Source organism: Ursus maritimus, unplaced genomic scaffold, assembly GCF_017311325.1.
Source record: "Ursus maritimus isolate PB19 unplaced genomic scaffold, ASM1731132v1 scaffold_5, whole genome shotgun sequence".
Lineage (NCBI taxonomy): Eukaryota > Metazoa > Chordata > Mammalia > Carnivora > Ursidae > Ursus > Ursus maritimus.
This window is the reverse complement of record NW_024426663.1, coordinates 84,241,037-84,242,597: the sequence shown is the minus strand read 5'-3', so window position 1 is coordinate 84,242,597 and position 1,561 is coordinate 84,241,037. Positions and strand designations below refer to the sequence as shown.

Genomic DNA, 1,561 nt, shown 5'->3' with positions numbered 1-1,561 from the left:
ACTATTATTGCTGAGGTTCAAAGTCCAGAACAAAAATGTTATAATGATGTATGAAAGCAGGACAAATGTAAATTTTAATTTACTAAATATAAAAGAAATAGATTTTTTTTAACAGTAAACTGGCCAAGTGAGAGCAAAATGTATTGTTATAACATAAATTTCATAATAGATCCATTTTGGGTGCTTCCAGTTTATCAAAATACTCTCACTATAGATGTCCCAGAAAATGTTTCTCTAACCATTTTCTCAAAGCCCCCTTGACGTCTTTATTTCTCACACTGTAGATAAGGGGGTTCAACACAGGTGTGAAGATGGTGTAAAAAGCAGAGACCACCTTGTCATGGGCCACTGAATGGTAGGATTTGGGCCGCATGTAGGTGAATATGAGAGTGCCATAGAAGAGCCCCACCACAGCCAGGTGAGAAGAGCAGGTGGCAAATGCTTTCTTCTGAGCTGCTGTGGACTTCATGCAAAGCACAGCAGCCAAGATGAGACTGTAGGAAGCCAAAATGAGAGACAGAGGGATCAGGAGCATCAGGATGCAGCACACATACATGAAAAACTCAAAAAATGTAGTGTCAGCACAGGCAAGGCGCACGAGTGAGGGTGCCTCACAAAAGAAGTGGTTGATTTCTCGAGAATGGCAGTAAGGGAAGCTCAGAGTGGCACCAGCCTGTATCAGTCCATCCACCCCTCCCAGAAGCCAGGAGCCTGCAGTCATGTGCAAGCAGAGCTTCTGATTCATGAGGATGGGGTAGCGCAGGGGGTGACATATGGCCACATAACGGTCATAGGCCATGGCTGCTAAGAGGAAGCATTCACCACCTCCCAGAGTGAGAAACAGGAAGATCTGAGCTCCACAGCCAGCAGGAGAGATGGACTTAGTGCCCATCAGGTAGTTGGTTGCCATTTTGGGGACTATGCTGGAGACCAGCATCATGTCCATGAGGGAGAGCTGGCTAAGCAAGAAGTACATGGGTGTGTGCAGCTGGGGGTCCTCATGGATGAGCAGGATCATGAGGGCATTGCCCATCAGGGAGGTGAGGAAGATCATGAGCACCATGGAAAAGAGGAACACATGGGTCGGAGCGTGGTTAAATAGCCCTAAAAGAATGAAGTTTATCTCTGTGGTGTCATTTGCATCTACCATGGCTCCAGTCATGCCTGAAAGACAAGGAATGATAAGGAACGAGAGTTGCTTGAAAGGAAGTGCAGGCATTTACTTAAGAAGAGGTGGTTAAATGACATTAAATAAATGAGACTTGGAGGAATAATTGCATATTTAATCTTTCACTTTGTGACAAGATGTTTGCCTATCGAACATCTCTGCTGTTATTGCACAGTATTTTTAATCAAAAGAAAATTACCAATAAACATATATTACAGTACACATTACATTTCTATTATTTCTGTATATCTTGTTAGTATGCCACACATAATTTACTCATGGTGTTAGGAAATGTGAAATTCCAATTTTCTAAAATTTGTGTAATTCTGTGTTGAAAGAGCCTCATAGTTCTGCATTTTAGTCAATATTAATGTTACATATCCTTCAATTACA

The 1,561-nt window shown here is 42.2% G+C and overlaps 1 protein-coding gene across 1 annotated transcript; it reads right to left on the bottom strand.

Annotated features, from left to right (window-relative positions):
* Positions 1 to 208: 208 nt before the first annotated feature.
* On the bottom strand, positions 209 to 1,150 carry LOC103680383 (olfactory receptor 2T33-like). The gene has a single exon (XM_008709916.2). The coding sequence runs from the start codon at positions 1,148 to 1,150 to the stop codon at positions 209 to 211; it is 942 nt and encodes a 313-aa protein (XP_008708138.2).
* Positions 1,151 to 1,561: the final 411 nt, after the last annotated feature.